Source organism: Oncorhynchus mykiss, chromosome 13 (assembly GCF_057628025.1).
Source record: "Oncorhynchus mykiss isolate SJ-2025 chromosome 13, ASM5762802v1, whole genome shotgun sequence".
NCBI lineage: Eukaryota > Metazoa > Chordata > Actinopteri > Salmoniformes > Salmonidae > Oncorhynchus > Oncorhynchus mykiss.
Window position 1 is genome coordinate 79,203,421 of NC_143034.1, and position 24,773 is coordinate 79,228,193.

The following is a 24,773-nucleotide window of genomic DNA, read 5'->3' on the forward strand; positions in this document are numbered from 1 at the left end:
GCCAAAAGGCACCTAAAGACTCTCAGACCATGAGAAACGATTCTCTGGTCTGATGAAACCAAGATTGAACTCTTTGGCTTAAATGCCAAGCATCACGTCTGGAGGAAACCTGGCACCATCCCTACGGTGAAGCATCATGCTTAGGGGATGTTTTTCAGCGGCAGGGACTGGGAGACCAGTCAGGATCGAGGGAAAGATGAACGGAGAAAAGTAGAGAGAGATCCATGATGAAAACCTGCTCCAGAGCACTCAGGACCTCAGACTGGGGTGAAGGTTCAACTTCCAACAGGACAATGACCCTAAGCACACAGCCAAGACAATGCAGGCAGGAGTGGCTTCGGGACAAGACTCTCTGAATGTACTTGAGTGGCCCAGCCAGAGCACGGACTTGAACCCAATCGAACATCTCTGGAGAGACGTGAAAATAGCTGTGCAGTGAAGCAATGCTCCCCATCCAACCTGACAGAGCTTGAGAGGATCTGCAGAGAAAAATGGGAGAAACTCCCCAAATACAGGTGTGCCAAGCTTGTAGCATCAAACCCAATAAGACACAAGGCTGTAATCGCTGTCAAAGGTGCATCAACAAAGTACTGAGTAAAGGGTCTGAATACTTATGGAAATGTGATATTTCCATATTTGTTGTTGTCATGGGGTTTTGTGTGTAGATTGATATGGGGGGGGACGATTTAATACATGTTAAGAATAAGGCTGTAACAAAATGTGGAAGAAGTCAAGCGGTCTGAATACTTTCTGAAGGCACAGGAAGTGATAAACCTTACCCTGGTCTTTAGCGCCAGGGTAGCCTAGTGGTTAGAGCGTTGGACTAGTAACCGGAAGGTTGCAAGTTCAAACCCCCGAGCTGACAAGGTACACATCTGTCGTTCTGCCCCTGAACAGGCAGACAGCCACCTCTCATTTACTCTCAACTCCCTGTCTAATGCAACAACCAAACCACAACAAAAGTGATAATATATTTTATTAGAGGCATATAATCTATGTAAGCAATATAACAGTACTCCATTTCTCGTCAGCTGTGTGGTGTTACACAATATAACAGAACATCAGGTCAGCTGTGTGGTGTTACACAATATAACAGAACATCAGGTCAGCTGTGTGGTGTTACACAATATAACAGAACATCAGGTCAGCTGTGTGGTGTTACACAATATAACAGAACATCAGGTCAGCTGTGTGGTGTTACACAATATAACAGAACATCAGGTCAGCTGTGTGGTGTTACACAATATAACAGAACATCAGGTCAGCTGTGTGATGTTACACAATATAACAGATCAGGTCAGCTGTGTGGTGTTACACAATATAACAGAACATCAGGTCAGCTGTGTGGTGTTACACAATATAACAGAACATCAGGTCAGCTGTGTGATGTTACACAATATAACAGAACATCAGGTCAGCTGTGTGGTGTTACACAATATAACAGATCAGGTCAGCTGTGTGGTGTTACACAATATAACAGAACATCAGGTCAGCTATGTGATGTTACACAATATAACAGAACATCAGGTCAGCTGTGTGGTGCTGTTGCACGTCATTGTAGTTGACAGTTAGAATGATGAGTTTTCTCAATAAAATCATATTTGGTTAATTTTAAATTAAGGTAAAACACCCAGTTCAGTCCTTTATGTACATAACAGCTTTCTGAAAGGGGGGGAAGACCTGGGGAGAGCACTAAATGACGCCCGAATGTAGGAATCATAGCTATAATGATCATTATCTGAATATTGGGCTCGTTGTCTGTCGGTTGGTCAACCAAGGGCCTTATTCAAGGGAATATAGATAGAAATGTGTTGTGTAGAACAGACATGATTCCCTGGTAAAATGTATACATTACTATCTATATTCCCTTGATTAAGGCCCTGGGTTGACCAACCGACAGATACACACATTTCTATCTGAAGGTTCTGTATAAGGTTACTCAACGGGAATATAGATAGACATTTACCAGGGAATCATGTCTGTTCTACACAACACATTTCTATCTGAAGGTTCTGTATAAGGTTACTCAACGGGAATATAGATAGACATTTACCAGGGAATCATGTCTGTTCTACACAACACATTTCTATCTGACGGTTCTGTATAAGGTTACTCAACGGGAATATAGATAGACATTTACCAGGCAATCATGTCTGTTCTACACAACACATTTCTATCTGCAGGTTCTGTATAAGGTTACTCAACGGGCTTGCAGTAGTCCGGTAACCAATCAGACATCCCGGTTGGCGTATTCCCGTATGTTCTGCCTCTTCCTAGCCTGGAGAAATCCAGTCTGTTTGTGTGTTAACATTCCACTCTTTGTCAAGCCATGTTTGCCAAGAACAAAGAGTGGAATGATATCTTAACAGACTGGTACCCAGGCTACCCTCTTCCCTTCTGATATTCCCAACCTGGGGTTTGTGGGAAACCTGGGTGAGTTACTAGAACTGTGCGACCCTGCTCCCTTTGTGAACAAGGCCCAGGTTGAGCTCTACCACGTCTTCACCTGCTAGCTTGTTTTTATTTTTATTTTACAAAAATAGGTCACAGATTCATACTATTTTACAACCCTCTGGTACAGTAAGTTAGGTCAGCATTTAAAACTAAAGTGCGTCCCAAATCGTACCCTATTCCCTATGTAGTGGACTACTTTTGTACTAGCTCCCTCGCGAACGTAGTGCACTGTATAGGGAGTTAGGGTGCCATTTTGTGGATTCATCCTACGACTGTGTAAATCCTGTAGGTTTCTGTGGGGCTGCTGCTAGGGGGTCTCTTCCTTCGGCTGGATTCCATTCTGAAAACATCCCCCCCTTTTCCTCTCCCTCGCTGTTCTGAAAGAGTGTAGATAAGAGCCGTATTGAAACCCGAAATTTAAAAGGGCAATCTGCAATTCAAAGAACTACCAAAAAACGGTCACCCTGACCCCGCCACTGCATTGGTAAACAGCTGAGGGATGGGGCTGGATAAATATAACCACTCTCAAATTCCTACACCGAGCTGTGGGTGCATGAGGGAAAGGGAGCATGTTTTCTGTGAGAAAAGCATTTCACTGTACTGGTGCACTCCTAATGGAATCCAGACCGAGAGAGTGGCCAGTGGTCAGACTGAGAGCAGAGCCACAGCTCCCCTGCTGGTAGTAAAGCATATTGGCCACAGCACCAGCTCCCCTTGGTGGTGGGCGGTGGTATGGCGGTCAGTAGCAGCTCTCCTAGTGGTGGGTGGTGGTATGGCAGTCAGCAACAGCTCCCCTAGTGGTGGGTGGGGTTATGGCGGTCAGCAATTGCTCTCCTAGTGGTGGGTGGTGGTATGGCAGTCAGCAGCAGCTCCCCTAGTGGCGGGTGGGGTTAAGGCGGTCGGCAGCAGCTCCCCTGGTGGTGGGTGGTGGTATGGCAGTCAGCAACAGCTCTCCTAGTGGTGGGTGGTGGTATGGCAGTCAGCAGCAGCTCTCCTAGTGGTGGGTGGTGGTATGGCAGTCAGCAACAGCTCTCCTAGTGGTGGGTGGTGGTATGGCAGTCAGCAGCAGCTCTCCTAGTGGTGGGTGGTGGTATGGCAGTCAGCAGCAGCTCTCCTAGTGGTGGGTGGTGGTAGGGTGGTCAGCAGCAGCGTGGCTTGTCCACGTGGATAATGCGGTTGCAACGAGGACAGGAGTGGTACGCATCCTTAAAGTGTTTCATGAAGAACGGGATCAGACAGCAGCCCACTACCAACCTGGGAGAGAGAGGGGGGATAGGAGGAGATGGGGAGAGTGGAAGTGGTGGGGGAGAGAGGGGTGGGAGATTGATGGGGAGAAGGGTGGGAGAGAGACATGGTGTTCAGTTGATTTTAGACATGTCTAATTCTCTCAAAAGTATCAAGACATTCTATAACTCCTCCCCTTCTTTACTCCCCCTCAGAGGATGAAGACCACTTTATGGGTCCCTCTGTTCCCCTCTATCCCCCACCCTCCTCTTCTTCACTCACCCACAGAGGATGAAGACCACTTTATGGGTCCCTCTGTTCCCCTCTATCCGCCCACCCTCCTCTTCTTCACTCACCCACAGAGGATGAAGACCACTTTATGGGTCCCTCTGTTCCCCTCTATCCCCCCACCCTCCTCTTCTTTACTCCCCCTCAGAGGATGAAGACCACTTTATGGGTCCCTCTGTTCCCCTCTATCCCTCCCACCCTCCCCCCTCCATCCCTCCCACCCTCCCCCCCTCCCCTTCTTTACTCACCCACAGAGGATGAAGAGGATGCACATGAGCCAGGCGTAGGCTCCGACTTTATAGGTCACGTTCGTCATCACCTGTTGTTGACAGGAAGTACAGGTGGTCATGCCCTCTGAACGGCCCAGTTCTGTGTCATAACTCACAAACTTCTGAGTGGGAGTTTCACCACCTCCTCCAATACCACCTCCTCCACTGGTGTACACTGGGGGAAGAGAGAGAAGAGGACAAGTTATCTTGTGTCTGGCTCCAACACTGCTGGTGTAGAGGGGAACAAGGGAGACAAAGATGGTATAAACGGTAGAGACGAGAGAGAGATACTTCTGCTGCCTTCAAAATAATCTCCCTTGGAACCTGGGAATTTACCAGTTATAAATACGCCATGATTGCGTTCAAGTTTCTTTTGAAGTCAAAACAATTCTTCGACCAAATGAGATTTCATTTTAGCTCGCTAGACGAGCTATCTGGTGTTGCTGCAGTTCTGGTGTTGTGTGCTTGCGGACAGTATAAATGAGACTTAGGACAGGAAGTGCTTACCTGGCTTTCCCTGAGACTGAGACTGAAACACAGAGTAGTTATTGGAGGGGATGGTGGAGGAAGGAGGGTTGAAGGGGGTATGGACATGATATACCTTCACCCCACTATCACCTTGTCCTTCAACTGGAAGAGAGAGGGAGACGGAGGGAGGGAGGGAGAGAGGGATGGAGGGGGGAGGGGGAGGAGAGAGAGGGAGGGAGGGAGGGGTGAGATGAAGGAGAGAATTGCGGGGGGGTTTGAGAGTTAGGAAAAGAGAAAGAAAGAGGTTGATTAGATAGCTCCAATATGTAAAATAGAATGAATACAATCTATAGCAAGTGACACCTGGCACTTATGATACACAGGTACAGTATAGTTACAACCTGGGACGTAACCTATATGATACACAGGTACAGTAACAACCTGGGACGTAACCTATATGATACACAGGTACAGTATAGTAACAACCTGGGACGTAACCTATATGATACACAGGTACAGTATAGTAACAACCTGGGACGTAACCTATATGATACACAGGTACAGTATAGTAACAACCTGGGACGTAACCTATATGATACACAGGTACAGTATAGTAACAACCTGGGACGTAACCTATATGATACACAGGTACAGTATAGTTATAACCTGGGACGTAACCTATATGATACACAGGTACAGTATAGTTACAACCTGGGACGTAACCTATATGATACACAGGTACAGTATAGTAACAACCTGGGACGTAACCTATATGATACACAGGTACAGTATAGTAACAACCTGGGACGTAACCTATATGATACACAGGTACAGTATAGTAACAACCTGGGACGTAACCTATATGATACACAGGTACAGTAACAACCTGGGACGTAACCTATATGATACACAGGTACAGTATAGTAACAACCTGGGACGTAACCTATATGATACACAGGTACAGTATAGTAACAACCTGGGACGTAACCTATATGATACACAGGTACAGTAACAACCTGGGACGTAACCTATATGATACACAGGTACAGTATAGTAACAACCTGGGACGTAACCTATATGATACACAGGTACAGTATAGTAACAACCTGGGACGTAACCTATATGATACACAGGTACAGTATAGTAACAACCTGGGACGTAACCTATATGATACACAGGTACAGTATAGTAACAACCTGGGACGTAACCTATATGATACACAGGTACAGTATAGTAACAACCTGGGACGTAACCTATATGATACACAGGTACAGTATAGTAACAACCTGGGACGTAACCTATATGATACACAGGTACAGTAACAACCTGGGACGTAACCTATATGATACACAGGTACAGTATAGTAACAACCTGGGACGTAACCTATATGATACACAGGTACAGTATAGTAACAACCTGGGACGTAACCTATATGATACACAGGTACAGTATAGTAACAACCTGGGACGTAACCTATATGATACACAGGTACAGTAACAACCTGGGACGTAACCTATATGATACACAGGTACAGTATAGTAACAACCTGGGACGTAACCCATATGATACACAGGTACAGTAACAACCTGGGACGTAACCTATATGATACACAGGTACAGTAACAACCTAGGACGTAACCCATATGATACAGTATAGTTATAACCTGGGACGTAACCCATATGATACACAGGTACAGTATAGTAACAACCTGGGACGTAACCTATATGATACACAGGTACAGTATAGTAACAACCTGGGACGTAACCTATATGATACACAGGTACAGTAACAACCTGGGACGTAACCTATATGATACACAGGTACAGTATAGTAACAACCTGGGACGTAACCTATATGATACACAGGTACAGTATAGTAACAACCTGGGACGTAACCTATATGATACACAGGTACAGTATAGCTACAGCCTTGTATGTAATAGTACAATCCAACTTTATTGTCCGCATGTCACAGCGAACAACAGAATGTTGACGTACCTGGTATGTTGTAGGGTGGAGGTTCTTTTCCATTTACGCTCATTGTCCTGGGCTTTCTGTGAGAGGGGTCAGAGGTTAGGTGTGTCTACCATTTATTTGAACCTTTATTTAACCAGGCAAGTCAGTTAAGAACAAATTCTTATTTACAATGACGGCCTAGGAACAGTGGGTTAACTGCCTGTTCAGGGGCAGAACGACAGATTTGTACCTTGTCAGCTCGTGGATTTGAACTCGCAACCTTTACGGTTACTAGTCCAACGCTCTAACCACTAGGCTACCCTGCCGCCTCTACACTCTAACCACTAGCCTACCCTGCCGCCTCTACACTCTAACCACTAGCCTACCCTGCCGCCTCTACACTCTAACCACTAGCCTACCCTGCCGCCTCTACACTCTAACCACTAGGCTACCTGCCTCCTCTACACTCTAACCACTAGCCTACCCTGCCGCCTCTACACTCTAACCACTAGCCTACCCTGCCACCTCAACACTCTAACCACTAGGCTACCTGCCTCCTCTACACTCTAACCACTAGGCTACCCTGCCGCCTCTACACTCTAACCACTAGGCTACCCTGCCGCCTCTACACTCTAACCACTAGGCTACCCTGCCGCCTCTACACTCTAACCACTAGGCTACCTGCCGCCTCTACACTCTAACCACTAGGCTACCTGCCGCCTCTACACTCTAACCACTAGGCTACCCTGCCGCCTCTACACTCTAACCACTAGGCTACCCTGCCGCCTCTACACTCTAACCACTAGGCTACCTGCCGCCTCTACACTCTAACCACTAGCCTACCCTGCCGCCTCTACACTCTAACCACTAGCCTACCCTGCCGCCTCTACACTCTAACCACTAGCCTACCCTGCCGCCTCTACACTCTAACCACTAGCCTACCCTGCCGCCTCTACACTCTAACCACTAGGCTACCTGCCGCCTCTACACTCTAACCACTAGGCTACCTGCCTCCTCTACACTCTAACCACTAGGCTACCCTGCCGCCTCTACACTCTAACCACTAGGCTACCCTGCCGCCTCTACACTCTAACCACTAGCCTACCCTGCCGCCTCTACACTCTAACCACTAGCCTACCCTGCCGCCTCTACACTCTAACCACTAGCCTACCCTGCCGCCTCTACACTCTAACCACTAGCCTACCCTGCCGCCTCTACACTCTAACCACTAGCCTACCCTGCCGTACCAGATGTGTCTACCATAAGCAAATAAGTTTGGTAGACCATGTGTCTACCAAACATCAGCATCGTCCTCTGGAGCGAGCCAGGCTCATCAGGACTGAATCAACCAATCATCATCTCTGAAACAAGACTTGAATCAGGTGTGTTTTACAGCCAGGTCTGGAGTGAGAGGCTTCATAAGGGCTACAACAACAAATAAAATGATTAAAAAAAACTGATTATTTCACAAATCATCTATAAGCACTTGCGAACCTCTATACATGGTGTATAAAGGGTGACATATGAACCATTTACAGGTTGAATTGCCCAATGTGACATAAAGCGCTATGTTTACACACCATTTATAGAGGATGACATACACGTATAGGCGATTAGAGAAGCATTTATGTAGCGCTTATGAAGCCTCTATGTAGGCTACCGAAAAGCCTTGACACAGCTGTAATTGGTTTAAAGTGGGACTGAATTGAGGCCTTAGATATGAAGTCAGCCCCTGTAAAATGTGTGCCACTGCCTCCATTAAAACTATGCAAGTTCAACCCAGGCTGACATAATGCAGGTCCAACCCAGGCTGACACAATGCAAGTCCAACCCAGGCTGACATAATGCAAGTCCAACCCAGGCTGACATAATGCTAGTCCAACCCAGGCTGACATAATGCAAGTCCAACCCAGACTGACATAATGCAAGTCCAACCCAGGCTAACATAATGCAAGTCCAACCCAGGCTGACATAATGCTAGTCCAACCCAGGCTGACACAATGCAAGTCCAACCCAGGCTGACATAATGCAAGTCCAACCCAGGCTAACACAATGCAAGTCCAACCCAGGATGACATAATGCTAGTCCAACCCAGGCTGACACAATGCAAGTCCAACCCAGGCTGACATAATGCAAGTCCAACCCAGGCTGACATAATGCAAGTCCAACCCAGGCTAACACAATGCAAGTCCAACCCAGGCTGATACAATGCAAGTCTAACCCAGGCTAACACAATGCAAGTCCAACCCAGGCTGACACAATGCAAGTCCAACCCAGGCTGACACAATGCAAGTCCAACCCAGGCTGACACAATGCAAGTCCAACCCAGGCTGACACAATGCAAGTCCAACCCAGGCTGACACAATGCAAGTCTAACCCAGGCTGACACAATGCAAGTCCAACCCAGGCTGATACAATGCAAGTCCAACCCAGGCTGACACAATGCAGGTCCAACCCAGGCTGACACAATGTAAGTCCAACCCAGGCTGACACAATGCAAGTCCAACCCAGGCTGACACAATGCAAGTCTAACCCAGGCTGACACAATGCAAGTCCAACCCAGGCTGATACAATGCAAGTCCAACCCAGGCTGACATAATGCAGGTCTAACCCAGGCTAACATAATGCAAGTCCAACCCAGGCTGACATAATGCAGGTCTAACCCAGGCTAACATAATGCAAGTCCAACCCAGGCTGACGTAATGCTCTATTCAGTCACTAGGTGGTGTTACAACACAAGGTACGGAGAACACACACACACACACACACACACACACACACACACATACACACACACACACACACACACACACACACACACACACACACACACACACACACACACACACACAGTCACACAGTCACACATTTACTCCACAGCTGAAACCTGTCATTCAGCATACTCCACAGACTAGTAGTTATGGTAAGAATGAGCTGAACAAACCTCACTGTCCTGTAGTTATTTAGGGAGTGTCGTCTTGTGTCTTTTAAAGGTTATAGGCGGGGCTTCACTAGTCTCAGTATCAGTCTGTTTAACATTCCTCTCCTTGTACTCCATGTCAGATGTTCAGCATAAAGGGGAATGACGGCTAAACAGACTGGTACCCAAACTATAATTTAGAGAGCTATATTTTTGGGGGTTTCCATTAGCTGTTACTATGGCAACATCTACTCTACTTCCTGAATTCCACAAAGAAGAAACATTTACAAAACGACCACGGGAATATGGGGCCAAATACAAAACCTTGGACTATTTTAATTACAGGTAATTTGTTCAAATACTTTTGGTCCTGTAAAATGAGGTGGGGGGGAGACTATGTACAAAACGTGCTGTCATTTCTAAACGGTTCACCTGATACAGATGAAAATATACCCTCAAATTAAAGTCTGCACTCTGACCTTTAACCTCATAGACATTGTATCATTTCAAAGTGCTGGAGTAACAGAGCCAAAAACAACAACAAAAATGTCATATGTCCCAATACATTTGTAGCTCACTGCATCTGACCCCAATCCACAAACGGCAGAACAATTTATACAGTGAGATGATCTCATTCTACAGCGACCAAATCTCATCTCACTACTGGATCAGTGTTGTGTTGCTGCTGAATCTAGAATCCTGAAACCAGGACTTCTGCAAAGCAGGGAATTCCGAGACAAAAATGTTCAGAACGTTGTAAAGCCCCTAAGGATTCAATTTGGAAGCCAGAACACTGACTATCTATCCTATACCTGTTAAACCTGACCTGAGAGGGAACTATCTATCCTATACCTGACTATCTATCCTATACCTGTTAAACCTGACCTGAGAGGGAACTATCTATCCTATACCTGACTATCTATCCTATACCTGTTAAACCTGACCTGAGATGGAACTATCTATCCTATACCTGACTATCTATCCTATACCTGTTAAACCTGACCTGAGAGGGAACTATCTATCCTATACCTGACTATCTATCCTATACCTGTTAAACCTGACCTGAGATGGAACTATCTATCCTATACCTGACTATCTATCCTATACCTGACTATCTATCCTATACCTGACTATCTATCCTATACCTGACTATCTATCCTATACCTGACTATCTATCCTATACCTGTTAAACCTGACCTGAGATGGAACTATCTATCCTATACCTGTCTATCTATCCTATACCTGACTATCTATCCTATACCTGACTATCTATCCTATACCTGTCTATCTATCCTATACCTGACTATCTATCCTATACCTGACTATCTATCCTATACCTGACTATCTATCCTATACCTGACTATCTATCCTATACCTGACTATCTATCCTATACCTGACTATCTATCCTATACCTGACTATCTATCCTATACCTGACTATCTATCCTATACCTGTCTATCTATCCTATACCTGACTATCTATCCTATACCTGACTATCTATCCTATACCTGACTATCTATCCTATACCTGACTATCTATCCTATACCTGACTATCTATCCTATACCTGTCTATCTATCCTATACCTGACTATCTATCCTATACCTGACTATCTATCCTATACCTGACTATCTATCCTATACCTGACTATCTATCCTATACCTGACTATCTATCCTATACCTGACTATCTATCCTATACCTGTCTATCTATCCTATACCTGACTATCTATCCTATACCTGACTATCTATCCTATACCTGACTATCTATCCTATACCTGACTATCTATCCTATACCTGACTATCTATCCTATACCTGACTATCTATCCTATACCTGACTATCTATCCTATACCTGACTATCTATCCTATACCTGACTATCTATCCTGTACCTGTTAAACCTGACCTGAGATGGAACTATCTATCCTATACCTGACTATCTATCCTATACCTGACTATCTATCCTATACCTGACTATCTATCCTATACCTGACTATCTATCCTATACCTGTCAAACCTGACCTGAGAGGGAACTATCTATCTGACCCAAATCTAACTCTACCCCAGACTCAGACATACGGACCAGCTCCTTTTCTAGAGCTGAGTTACGCCTTCACTGTTGTAACCTGCCTGGGGCCTTTCATAGACCTACACACACACACACACACACACACACACACATACACACACACACACACACACACACACACACACACACACACACACACACACACACACACACACACACACACACACACACCCTGCCCACCCTGCCCACCCATCCATCAGACAGAGCTTTGACTGTCAGTCACTCAGTCCACTGCTGTCAGTGGGATTATACACTATGCAACATGAAGGATGCCCATCTTAACTAGGGTGGGGACCAAAGGCCTACAGACACACACACAGACACATGTAAACACACACAGACACATGTAAACACACACAGACACATGTAAACACACACAGACACATGTAAACACACACATACACATGTAAACAGACACATGTAAACACACACGGACACATGTAAACACACACAGACACAAGTAAACACACACATACACATGTAAACACACACAGACACAAGTAAACACACACAGACACATGTAAACACACACAGACACATGTAAACACACACAGACACATGCAAACACACACATACACATGTAAACACACACAGACACATGTAAACACACACGGACACATGTAAACACACACATACACATATGGAATAGACAAACACACAGACACATGTAAACACACACAGACACATGTGGAATAGACACACACACAGACACATGTGGAATAGACACACACACAGACACATATGGAATAGACAAACACACAGACACATGTAAACACACACAGACACATGTGGAATAGACACACACACAGACACATGTGGAATAGACACACACACAGACACATATGGAATAGACAAACACACAGACACATGTAAACACACACGTGTGGAATAGACACACACACAGACACATGTGGAATAGACACACACACACACACATGTAAATGCACCCCTACACATATGGAATAGACAGACATGTAAACAAATATGGAATAGACACACACACAGACATGTAAACACACACGTTGGTGGAAGCAGTCAGACACCCGTACAACAGAAGAGGAGGAATGCAGCCCTGCAGGATGCTTCCCTGTCTGTCTCCTCTGGTGCCCTGCAGGATGCTTCCCTGTCTGTCTCCTCTGGTGCCCTGCAGGATGCTTCCCTGTCTGTCTCCTCTGGTGCCCTGCAGGATGCTTCCCTGTCTGTCTCCTCTGGTGCCCTGCAGGATGCTTCCCTGTCTGTCTCCTCTGGTGCCCTGCAGGATGCTTCCCTGTCTGTCTCCTCTGGTGCCCTGCAGGACGCTTCCCTGTCTTTCTCCTCTGGTGCCCTACAGGATGCTTCCCTGTCTGTCTACTCTGGTGCCCTGCAGGATGCTTCCCTGTCTGTCTCCTCTGGTGCCCTGCAGGATGCTTCCCTGTCTGTCTACTCTGGTGCCCTGCAGGATGCTTCCCCGTATTTGAAGGGATGGCTTAAGATAAATGTCCTGAAAACCCTTATTGAATGAAAACTTGGTTGGCCAGCAAGTAGGAGGGTTTTCAGTGGTTGAATGAAATGTAATTCAGAGAGCACTACACAACTGGAAAAGGGAAGTCTGAATGCAAAATACTGAGAAGTGCGTCGGAAAGATGTTCTTGTGAAAGGTATGAATTCCTAAGTCGGGATCTAAATGAGGAAATACAAGGTAAACATATACATCTATACAGCTTTTCCTCAGCGGAGACTTGCTTCCATTCAGCCACAAGAGCATTAGTGAGGTCTGCCACTGATGTTGGGCAATTAGGTTTGTTTCGCAGTAGGCGTTCCAATTCATCCCAAAGGTGTTGGATGGGGTTGAGGTCAGGGCTCTGTGCAGGTCAGTTAAGTTCTTCCACACCGATCTCAAACAAATCATTTCTGTATGGACCTCGCTTTGTGCACAGGGGCGAAACAGGAAAGGGCCTTCCACAAACTGTTGCCACAAAGTTGGAAGCAAAGAATCGTCTAGAATGTCACTGTATGCTGTAGTGTTAAGATTTCCCTTCACTGGAACTAAGGGGCCTGAACCATGAAAAACAGCCCCAGACCATTATTCCTCCTCCACCAAACATTACAGTTGGCACTATGCATTTGGGCAGGTAGCGTTCTCCTGGCATCCGCCAAACGCAGATTCGTCCATCACTTTAGAGAACGCATTTCCACTGCTCCAGTCTAATGGGGGCGAGCTTTACACCACTCCACCTGATGCTTAGCATTGTGCATGGTGATCTTATGCTTGTGTGCGGCTGCTCGGCCATGGAAACCCATTTAATGAAACTCCCGACGAACAGTTCTTGTGCTGATGTTGCTTCCAGAGGCAGTTTGGAACTCAGTAGAGAGTGTTTTGCTATCAAGGACAGGCCATTTTTACGCTCTACGCGCTTCAGGACTCGGCGGTTCCATTCGGTGAGCTTATGTGGCCTACCACTTCATGGCTGAGCCGTTGTTGCTCCTAGACTTTTCCACTTCACAATAACAGCACTTCCAGTTGACCGGGGCAGCTCTAGCATGGGCAGAAATTTGACGAACTGACATTGAATGTCACTGAGGTCTTCAGTAAGGTCATTCTACTGCTAAAGTTTGTCTAAGCAGATTGCATGGCTGTGTGCTCGATTTTATACACCTGTCAGCAACGGGTGTGGCTGAAATAGCTGAATCCACACATTTTTTCCACTTTCAGCCAAGTCGTGTACATGCACATTCTTCTCCGTTTCAGCACCAGTTGGTAGATTTAAAAAACAAAACTCTTATCTTGTTGATTATTTAGGGTTTAGGAAAGTATTTCTGAATCGTGAAAACAGGGTTGGAGAGCCTTTACGCACACAAAAAATAGAAACCCAGTTTCTGGTTTGATTCATTCAGTTCTTCAAGCCACATGGTAATGTTGGAAGATTAGTGTACATAGAACTATAGTATGGAGAATAGTGTACAGTAGTAGGGCTGTACCCTCGTCTGTTGCCTGCGCTAACCGTGGAACTGTGTGATGACACCAACACAATCTCACACTCAGTTCGTGCACAAATATGTAAAAAAAAAGTATTTCAGCAGATTTTGTGCATTTTTTGTGTTTCTTAATTCGTGTGAAAAGACAGGAAAAGAGCTGTGTGTGATGTCATAGTAGGAAAATACACAACTGTTCTTTGTGACATCATAAGAGAATACATTTTATGGGGGGCAAATTTCGGGAACAATCTTTTGGAAGTTATTAGACCAATGCATGATGGGTAATGGTGTTCTACACGGACCTTTTCCCGTGTAGGCAACAGTAGTCCTACACGCTTTTCTTCAGAACTCATTTCATATTTTGTGGAGCCTACATTACATCATTTTCGTCAAAATGCATTTAATACGAGGCTCCACTTTTTCGTGTACATTACATCATTTTTTCCCACAATGCATTTTATACAATTTTATGAGGGTTGCCAGATTGGAGAAAAAAATCCAGATGAATTTTTTTGAGAATTTGGTATCGGTTAAGGTATTTGATTGGGGAATGTGGATACATTTTAATGATGGGAAATATGATACACATCACAATACACACACACACTTACACACACACACACACTTACACACATATATACACACAAACACTTAGACACATATACACACCATAATACACACACACACTTACACACATATACACACACACACACTTACACACATATACACACACAAACACTTACACACATATACACACACACTTACACACACACACACACACACACACACTTACACACATACACACACTCACTTACACACATATACATACACACACTCACTTACATACATATACACACACACATATATACACACACACACACGTACACACATACACACACTCACTTACATACATATACACACACACATATATACACACACACACACTTACACGCATATACACACACACATATATACACACACACACACACTTACACACATATACACACACTTACACACACACACACACACACACACACACACACACACACACACACACACACACACACACACACACACACACACACTTACACACACTCACTTACACACATATACATACACACACTCATTACATACATATACACACACACATATATACACACTTACACACATATACACACACACACTCATTTTGTTTGTACTCAGGTTAAAGCCAAATCTTGACTTTTGTATTAATTATTTTGTATAATATATTTGTATCTAATGTATTCATTCCCTTTAACTGATTAATGTGTGTAGTTTGAATGTTACAGTAATGATTAACATGGTTAATGTGTGTAGTTTGAATGTTGCAGTAATGATTAACATGGTTAATGTGTGTAGTTTGAATGTTACAGTAATGATTAACATGGTTAATGTGTGTAGTTTGAATGTTACAGTAATGATTAACATGGTTAATGTGTGTAGTTTGAATGAATGTTACAGTAATGATGACATGGTTAAATGTGTGTAGTTTGAATGTTACAGTAGTGATTAACATGGTTAAATGTGTGTAGTTTGAATGTTACAGTAATGATTAACATGGTTAAATGTGTGTAGTTTGAATGTTGCAGTAATGATTAACATGGTTAATGTGTGTAGTTTGAATGAATGTTACAGTAATGATGACATGGTTAAATGTGTGTAGTTTGAATGTTACAGTAGTGATTAACATGGTTAAATGTGTGTAGTTTGAATGTTACAGTAATGATTAACATGGTTAAATGTGTGTAGTTTGAATGTTGCAGTAATGATTAACATGGTTAATGTGTGTAGTTTGAATGAATGTTACAGTAATGATGACATGGTTAAATGTGTGTAGTTTGAATGTTACAGTAGTGATTAACATGGTTAAATGTGTGTAGTTTGAATGTTACAGTAATGATTAACATGGTTAAATGTGTGTAGTTTGAATGTTACAGTAGTGATTAACATGGTTAAATGTGTGTAGTTTGAATGTTACAGTAATGATGACATGGTTAATGTGTGTAGTTTGAATGTTACAGTAGTGATTAACATGGTTAAATGTGTGTAGTTTGAATGTTACAGTAATGATTAACATGGTTAAATGTGTGTAGTTTGAATGTTACAGTAATGATGACATGGTTAAATGTGTGTAGTTTGAATGTTACAGTAGTGATTAACATGGTTAAATGTGTGTAGTTTGAATGTTACAGTAGTGATTAACATGGTTAATGTGTGTAGTTTGAATGTTACAGTAGTGATTAACATGGTTAATGTGTGTAGTTTGAATGTTACAGTAATGATTAACATGGTTAAATGTGTGTAGTTTGAATGTTACAGTAGTGATTAACATGGTTAAATGTGTGTAGTTTGAATGTTACAGTAGTGATTAACATGGTTAATGTGTGTAGTTTGAATGTTACAGTAGTGATTAACATGGTTAATGTGTGTAGTTTGAATGTTGCAGTAATGATTAACATGGTTAATGTGTGTAGTTTGAATGTTGCAGTAGTGATTAACATGATTAATGTGTGTAGTTTGAATGTTACAGTAATGATGACATGGTTAAATGTGTGTAGTTTGAATGTTGCAGTAATGATGACATGGTTATAGAGTTGTAAATATCTGCTTAATTTAGCTGTTGGTATATTTGGTATTTTATACATATTCTGTATTTCCACTGAAGAAAGAAATAATTAATCAACACATATATACTTCAGTAATAAAAGTACCATGGTTTTATTTTTAACCTTAACTAGGCAAGTCAGTTAAGAACAAATTCTTATTTACAATGACGGCCTACACCCCCGGGCCAAACCCAGATGACGTTGGGACAATTGTGCGCCGCCCTATGGCACTCCCAATCACGGCCGGATGTGATGCAGCCTGGATTTGAACCAGGGACTGTAGTGACGCCCCCCGCACTGAGATGCAGTGTCTTAGACCGCTGCGCCACTCGAGAGCCCTGGTTTTTATAACACTTTAAACGGGTAGTTTGTCAATGTGTAGAATGTGTTTGTTCCTGAGGTCCACACTGGTAAGTGAACATATGTAAATGAGTAGAATGTGTTTGTTCCATAAGTGAACATATGTAAATGAGTAGAATGTGTTTGTTCCATAAGGGAACATATGTAAATGAGTAGAATGTGTTTGTTCCATAAGGGAACATATGTAAATGTGTAGAATGTGTTTGTTCCATAAGGGAACATATGTAAATGAGTAGAATGTGTTTGTTCCGGGGTCCACACTGGTAAGTGAACATATGTAAATGAGTAGAATGTGTTTGTTCCATAAGGGAACATATGTAAATGAGTAGAATGTGTTTGTTCCATAAGGGAACATGTGTAAATGTGTAGAATGTGTTTGTTCCATAAGTGAACATATGTAAATGAGTAGAATGTGTTTGTTCCATAAGGGAACATATGTAAATGAGTAGAATGTGTTTGTTCCATAAGGGAACATATGTAAATGAGTAGAATGTGTTTGTTCCATAAGGGAACATATGTAAATGAGTAGAATGTGTTTGTTCCATAAGGGAACATATGTAAATGAGTAGAATGTGTTTGTTCCATAAGGGAACATATGTAAATGAGTAGAATGTGTTTGTTCCATAAGGGAACATATGTAAATGAGTAGAATGTGTTTGTTCCATAAGTGAACATATGTAAATGAGTAGAATGTGTTTGTTCCATAAGTGAACATATGTAAATGAGTAGAATGTGTTTGTTCCATAAGGGAACATATGTAATTGAGTAGAATGTGTTTGTTCCATAAGTGAACATATGTAAATGAGTAGAATGTGTTTGTTCCATAAGGGAACATATGTAAATGAGTAGAATGTGTTTGTTCCATAAGGGAACATATGTAAATGTGTAGAATGTGTTTGTTCCATAAGAGAACATATGTAAATGAGTAGAATGTGTTTGTTCCATAAGTGAACATATGTAAATGAGTAGAATGTGTTTGTTCCATAAGTGAACATATGTAAATGAGTAGAATGTGTTTGTTCCATAAGTGAACATATGTAAATGAGTAGAATGTGTTTGTTCCATAAGTGAACATATGTAAATGAGTAGAATGTGTTTGTTCCATAAGGGAACATATGTAAATGTGTAGAATGTGTTTGTTCCATAAGGGAACATATGTAAATGAGTAGAATGTGTTTGTTCCATAAGGGAACATATGTAAATGAGTAGAATGTGTTTGTTCCATAAGGGAACATATGTAAATGAGTAGAATGTGTTTGTTCCATAAGGGAACATATGTAAATGAGTAGAATGTGTTTGTTCCATAAGGGAACATATGTAATTGAGTAGAATGTGTTTGTCCCATAAGTGAACATATGTAAATGAGTAGAATGTGTTTGTTCCATAAGGGAACATATGTAAATGAGACAGTCACAGTGGATGTTGTTCTGAATAACTGGTCGGGGTTTAGCATTTCCCATTCAGCTTCAGGCTACTTTACACGTAAGACTTGTTCACACCTGTAGTGACGACTTCTATCTGTCACGCCCGTTGTTGTTATCCACTGTTCACATCAACGTAATTACACCCAACACAATGTTGAAAAACAGAACGCTTGCCACCACTCGATCACATAGACCGTGAGCTGGACTCTGATCCCAACTCTGCCACCAGTGTAGCGGGAGACGGCGAAAGCTGCAACAGGGACTCTAACCAGGGCTCATACGTGGCAAAGTGAGTTCTGACGGCCGTTGCCAGGAAAGTCTTGTCGGCCTCTGGGCGGAGGCAGTAGTTCAACAATGCTGGCATTTGCCTTGTTTACAACAGCCTAATTATATAACATGACTGACAGGGCTGCAGTAATCATCATGAAATGGCCTTGGGAAGTGCCATAAGTGTAAGACAACAGAAATCATTATTTTAACCTGTTTAACTGCATTGATATGGTTTAATTGATCCTAGTCCAGACTTGTTATTGATATGGCTTAATTTTTTAAATGTTGTATTTATTTATTTAATTTAACTAGGCAAGTCAGTTAAGAACAAATTCTTATTTTCAATGACGGCCTAGGAACAGTGGGTTAACTGCCTGTTCAGGGGCAGAACAACAGATTTTTACCTTGTCAGCTCGGGGGATATGGCTTAATTGATCCTAGTCCAGACTTGTTATTGATATGGTTTAATTGATCCTAGTCCAGACTTGTTATTGATATGGCTTAATTGATCCTAGTCCAGACTTGTTATAGATATGGTTTAATTGATCCTAGTCCAGACTTGTTATAGATATGGTTTAATTGATCCTAGTCCAGACTTGTTATAGATATGTCTTAATTGATCCTAGTCCAGACTTGTTATAGATATGGCTTAATTGATCCTAGTCCAGACTTGTTATAGATATGGCTTAATTGATCCTAGTCCAGACTTGTTATAGGTTATGGTTTAATTGATCCTAGTCCAGACTTGTTATTGATATGGCTTAATTGATCATAGTCCAGACTTGTTATTGATATGGCTTAATTGATAGTCCAGACTTGTTATTGATATGGCTTAATTGATCCTAGTCCAGACTTGTTATAGATATGGTTTAATTGATCCTAGTCCAGACTTGTTATTGATATGGCTTAATTGATCCTAGTCCAGACTTGTTATTGATATGGCTTAAATGATAGTCCAGACCTGTTATTGATATGGCTTAATTGATAGTCCAGACTTGTTATTGATATGGCTTAATTGATCCTAGTCCAGACTTGTTATAGATATGGTTTAATTGATCCTAGTCCAGACTTGTTATTGATATGGCTTAATTGATCCTAGTCCAGACTTGTTATTGATATGGCTTAAATGATAGTCCAGACCTGTTATTGATATGGCTTAATTGATAGTCCAGACTTGTTATTGATATGGCTTAATTGATCCTAGTCCAGACTTGTTATAGATATGGTTTAATTGATCCTAGTCCAGACTTGTTATAGATATGGTTTAATTGATCCTAGTCCAGACTTGTTATAGATATGGTTTAATTGATCCTAGTCCAGACTTGTTATAGATATGGTTTAATTGATCCTAGTCCAGACTTGTTATAGATATGGTTTAATTGATCCTAGTCCAGACTTGTTATAGATATGGTTTAATTGATCCTAGTCCAGACTTGTTATAGATATGGTTTAATTGATCCTAGTCCAGACTTGTTATAGATATGTCTTAATTGATCCTAGTCCAGACTTGTTATTGATATGGTTTAATTGATCCTAGTCCAGACTTGTTATTGATATGGCTTAATTGATCCTAGTCCAGACTTGTTATAGATATGGTTTAATTGATCCTAGTCCAGACTTGTTATAGATATGGTTTAATTGATCCTAGTCCAGACTTGTTATAGATATGTCTTAATTGATCCTAGTCCAGACTTGTTATAGATATGGTTTAATTGATCCTAGTCCAGACTTGTTATAGATATGTCTTAATTGATCCTAGTCCAGACTTGTTATAGATATGGTTTAATTGATCCTAGTCCAGACTTGTTATAGATATGGTTTAATTGATCCTAGTCCAGACTTGTTATAGATATGCCTTAATTGATCCTAGTCCAGACTTGTTATAGATATGGTTTAATTGATCCTAGTCTAGACTTGTTATAGATATGGTTTAATTGATCCTAGTCCAGACTTGTTATTGATATGGTTTAATTGATCCTAGTCCAGACTTGTTATAGATATGGTTTAATTGATCCTAGTCCAGACTTGTTATTGATATGGCTTAATTGATCCTAGTCCAGACTTGTTATAGATATGGTTTAATTGATCCTAGTCCAGACTTGTTATAGATATGGTTTAATTGATCCTAGTCCAGACTTGTTATAGATATGTCTTAATTGATCCTAGTCCAGACTTGTTATAGATATGGTTTAATTGATCCTAGTCCAGACTTGTTATAGATATGGTTTAATTGATCCTAGTCCAGACTTGTTATAGTTGCACCGGGGGAATTGAAACCAAACAGATTATTTTTTACAGGCCTTCTGTTTTAACTATGCCTAGTTAAATAAAAGGTGAAATCAAATAAAATTCCTCACATTTATTGATGAATTTATTTCCCATCACGAACATGTATCCCCATTTCCCAATCAAATACCTTCATCGATACCACACAAAACCCCCCAGACAAAAACAGTTTTTTACTCCAATCTGGCAACCCTCATAAAATCCGACACAGCACCAGTATCCCAAAGTGTTAAGTGAAAACAAGCATAGAAAACAGTATCGGCATTAATAATAATAATAATAATAATAATAACAACAACAACAACAACAACAACAATAATAGTAAAACAGCGTAAGGATAATATTATATTATAATTATTTAGGTCACGACCTGGTTGATTAACATTATTGGGTCGTTAAGACGTTTGTTTTTTATATAAATAATTGTGGGACACTAAAAAAGGCCGTGTAGAACTCCATTACCCAAACTCCATTGCTCCTATAACTTTCAAAAAACTACTCTGAAAATGTGTGTATTTTCACACAAATTAAGCCACACAAAAAACTTACAAAAACGCACCAAAATCTGCTGAAATACTTTTTTGTACATATTTGCAGGAATAGAGTGTGAGGTTGTGTTGACACAACAAGTCAGGTACAAAATGTTACCACTTGATCTGTGCTTCGCTCCAAAACCGATTGAATTGGCCTCAATATTAGTTTAAAAAAACATATATTATCAACTGTTACTAATGATCCTCAACAACAACGACATGGCAGTGAGTGTGTTTACAGAGGAAGCAAATGAAGACTAAATGAAGACACTGTTATTAAATGGAATGGTGATGTAGACTATACCAACCGAAGGGAACTCACAGTATATTGGCTTATTAGACCTACTGACAGTCCATACTGGTAGAATGAAGACACTGTTACTAAATGGCATGGTGACTATACCAACCGAAGGGAACTCACAGTATATTGGATTATTAGACCTACTGACAGTCCATACTGGTAGTGGTTAGTATTTAACATGATAGAAGCAGGAAACAGAGAATGTCAGGGCAGTCTATAATTAAACAATAAGGCCCGAGGAGGTGTGGTATATTGCCAACATATCACGGCTAAAGGGCTGTTCTTAAGCACGACACAACGCGGAGTACCTGGACACAGCCCTTAGCCGTGGTTTATTGGCCATATATCACAAACCCCTGAGGTTCCTTATTTCTATTATAAACTGGTTACCAACTTAATTAGAGTAGTAAAAATAAATGTTTAGTCATACCCGTGGTATACGGCCTGATATACCATGGCTTTCAGCCAATCAGAATTCAGGGCTTAAACCACCCAGTTTATAATGAACCCTTACAGATCCACTGAACACTCCGATTGGCATTTTCTGTTCCTCATTAGAAAAACTAGATTTTTTTCCCTGACCGATTCTGCGTTTGGTTAGTGATGTTTGTCCCTCACGAGACACCGTAGCCTATTTGTCAATGATTTTTTTTTGTTGTTGTTGCGCAATTTTACATCTAACTAAGGTGTTTGCTATGTGTTGTCTGATGTACACAGTCGGAGCTGCTGAACAGGTCTGTCACACTGCCAGTGCTATTGGATAGAGAGCGATCACGGCAGCTGTTCAGCCCATGTTAATGGGCAAAAGGACATCAGCAAATCAAAACCCAGCCTTCATTTACCCATTGTGATGCGTGAATGTTCCAAACTCCATTTTAGACGAGACTGACTTCACGAGTCTTTGGAGTCAATTGTGACACTAGAATAAGTGTTTCTGACTCATATGGACACCCCATAGGCCGTTTTCAAAGGGATTTGTTGCCTTTCAAAGGCTGTCGCTCTGTAACTCTCAGACCAGACACCTACTCCATATGACAGGGAGACAACTCCCAAGCACCTAACCCCCCCCTAATGACATCACACACCTCATCTCTATCTTGCTCAGTCTCACAGGTGGATAGTGAATGATGAGTATTTCAACAGTTTGGTTTAGTTTCTGTAGCCCGTCTCAGATCTGTTTCAGTGTAATCTATGAAAACTACCCAATGGGCACAGACGTCAGTTCAATGTCTAGTTGGGATTTACATTCGGTCGAGTTGTCAACTCATGTGAATTCAGTGTGAAATCAACAACACATGTCCCCATGTCATTGGTTTTAGGTTCGAAGTTGGGTGTAAAAAAATATTTATAAAATAATAATAATTCCATTATGTTGATGACTTTATGCAAATCCATCCGGTCTTCCACGTTGATTCAACGTCATCACATAGATTTTTTTGGGGGGTTGAAATTAACGTGGAAACAACATTGATTCAACCAGTTTTTGCCCAGTGGGTTCTAAGTTATCAAACGGCCTGAGAACCTCACACCTGAAGTCACCTGAAAGCCACAGGTCAACCCTGACGACCATAACAATGAATGTCATTCAGTATAGAGTCTTACCTTTTATTTATTTATTATATTTAACCTGTATAACAACAATAATAATGAATGTAATTCAGTAGAGAGTCTTACCTGTCTAGCTGTGTAGATAAATATGTGTTGTAGCTGTTGATAGTACGGAGAACTCTCTCTCTGCTTCCCTCTCTCCCTTATCCACTCACAGGCCCCGCCCCCTTCTCCAAGTCCCACCCCCTCATTAACCTGGTCCTAAAATATGTCATAGGAATCTTCCTGGGTGGATGATACTGTACGGGGCCCGTCTCATTGTGCGTTCCAAGTCGCACCCTATTCTCTATATAGTGCACTACTTTTGATCAGGGCACATCCCTTTTCCATCCAGGGCCCTGGTCCAAAGTAGTGCACTATATAGGGAATAGGGCCCTGGTCTAAAGTAGTGCACTATATAGGGAGTAGGGCCCTGGTCTAAAGTAGTGCACTATATAGGGAGTAGGGCCCTGGTCTAAAGTAGTGCACTATATAGGGAGTAGGGCCCTGGTCTAAAGTAGTGCACTATATAGGGAATAGGGCCCTGGTCTAAAGTAGTGCACTATATAGGGAGTAGGGCCCTGGTCTAAAGTAGTGCACTATATAGGGAATAGGGCCCTGGTCTAAAGTAGTGCACTATATAGGGAGTAGGGTATCATTTGGGATGCATCCTGAGTGTGTTTTCTCTGTGTGTTCTTTGTTTCCGTGGGTTTTGTGTTTGTTGGCATGCAGTAGGGCTGGGCCTGTTTCTCAGCAGTACTCTACTC

At 42.0% G+C, this 24,773-nt stretch overlaps 1 protein-coding gene across 1 annotated transcript; it reads right to left on the reverse strand.

Moving 5' to 3' along the window:
* Positions 1–1,960: 1,960 nt before the first annotated feature.
* Positions 1,961–24,194, reverse strand: litafd (LITAF domain containing). The gene is made up of 5 exons (XM_036939636.2): positions 24,094–24,194; positions 6,701–6,756; positions 4,743–4,865; positions 4,215–4,410; positions 1,961–3,708 (listed from the first exon to the last, which is right to left on the reverse strand). Exons 2-5 carry the CDS (start codon positions 6,741–6,743, stop codon positions 3,594–3,596), a joined length of 477 nt encoding a protein of 158 aa, XP_036795531.1. The 5' UTR covers positions 6,744–6,756; positions 24,094–24,194; the 3' UTR covers positions 1,961–3,593.
* Between the last annotated feature and the right edge of the window lie 579 nt (positions 24,195–24,773).

Coding starts and splice junctions, on each gene's coding strand:
- litafd (XM_036939636.2), bottom strand. CDS start 6,743: ATGAGCGTAAATGGAAAAGAACCTCCACCCTACAACATACCAG. Junction 4,866..6,700: donor TCCACCCTACAACATACCAG/GTACGTCAACAT, acceptor TCTCTCTTCCAG/TTGAAGGACAAGGTGATAGT. Junction 4,411..4,742: donor TCAGTCTCAGGGAAAGCCAG/GTAAGCACTTCC, acceptor CTCTTCCCCCAG/TGTACACCAGTGGAGGAGGT.